The 1052-nt window shown below is 37.0% G+C and overlaps 1 protein-coding gene across 1 annotated transcript in view; it reads right to left on the bottom strand.

Moving 5' to 3' along the window:
* Nucleotides 1-823, bottom strand: part of LOC119592072 (titin-like) — a 3607-nt gene extending 2784 nt beyond the window's left edge. The window contains exons 1-2 of the mRNA XM_037940883.1: nucleotides 606-823; nucleotides 40-205 (exon numbers count right to left, since the gene is read on the bottom strand). Of these exons, the coding sequence (XP_037796811.1) occupies nucleotides 40-205; nucleotides 606-818 (379 nt within the window). The 5' untranslated portion in view covers nucleotides 819-823. The remainder of the gene's footprint in view (nucleotides 1-39; nucleotides 206-605) is intronic.
* Between the last annotated feature and the right edge of the window lie 229 nt (nucleotides 824-1052).

The following is a 1052-nucleotide window of genomic DNA, read 5'->3' as shown; positions in this document are numbered from 1 at the left end:
CAATAACAGCAAAAATATGAATAACAAGCTAGTACTGACCCATGCTAATCAGAACAGGCAGTGGCGTGGGAAGAGGCTCAGGTGTAGGAGTGATGGTCGAGACCTTAAGCAACATCTCTTCCTCTGTGGTTGCCTCAGCTTGGTCAGAGGAAGGCATTGTTGACATGATTTTCTCTCGGATGTCTTGCAGGTTTTGGTCCTGGTCCTGTGAAAACCAAGTCACTCTTTATTTTGTTTGCTTGTAATCATGTTCCATCTTCCTGCATTTACAATAACTAATAATTCAAAATACTATTCAAATTACTATATTGGGGAAAAATATTGCATACAACTTTATTTGTATCATTACTACTTTACTCATTCACACAAAAGTATTAACTAATCCTTTAAATGCATTGTAAAAAAAAACATACTGGCTGCAATGATGTCACATAGGTGCCATCATTCTCAAAAGGTAATATAAGTGAAATAATGTTTCTACTCCATAACAGAATAATAGCTGAATCTTAAACATAATACAAACACACATACACACTCTACTTCCATCCACCTTATCAAAGAATAAGCTATCCCTTCCACTAAAAGAGGGTATCCGAAACATTTACCTTTATTTCAGTAACATTCTGATTCTTATCTGCAAGTAGATGCTCCTCAACTTTCTCACTCTTTGGTACATCAGCATCGGACATAGGCACCGTAGTAAGGAGACCTGGAGTTGCTGTTGGCACATCCTCAAGGAACTGTAGGCTGAGAGGACGCTGAGCTCCTGTCATCACTGCCAAGGAGAAGACTACCACAAAGGCCCTGAGGGCTCCCATTTTTGCCTGTCATAAAAGCAAATATTGTTTAGTGTCGTTCAACTTGCAACAATAAGTAAAGTGAGAGAGAAAAAAAGAGGGTTATGCTGTGTAATGTAAAAGCAAGAATTATGATCTAAAGAAAAGAGAGGTCTATGATATGTAATGTGAAAGAAATATTTAAAGATGAAATACATTCATTCACATGTAATTCAACTTAACATAAATAAACAGACCTCTGAGAACTATTCAAAA

Source organism: Penaeus monodon, chromosome 29 (genome assembly GCF_015228065.2).
Source record: "Penaeus monodon isolate SGIC_2016 chromosome 29, NSTDA_Pmon_1, whole genome shotgun sequence".
NCBI lineage: Eukaryota > Metazoa > Arthropoda > Malacostraca > Decapoda > Penaeidae > Penaeus > Penaeus monodon.
The sequence above is the reverse complement of the archived record's forward strand: the minus strand, read 5'-3'. Positions and strand labels throughout refer to the sequence as shown.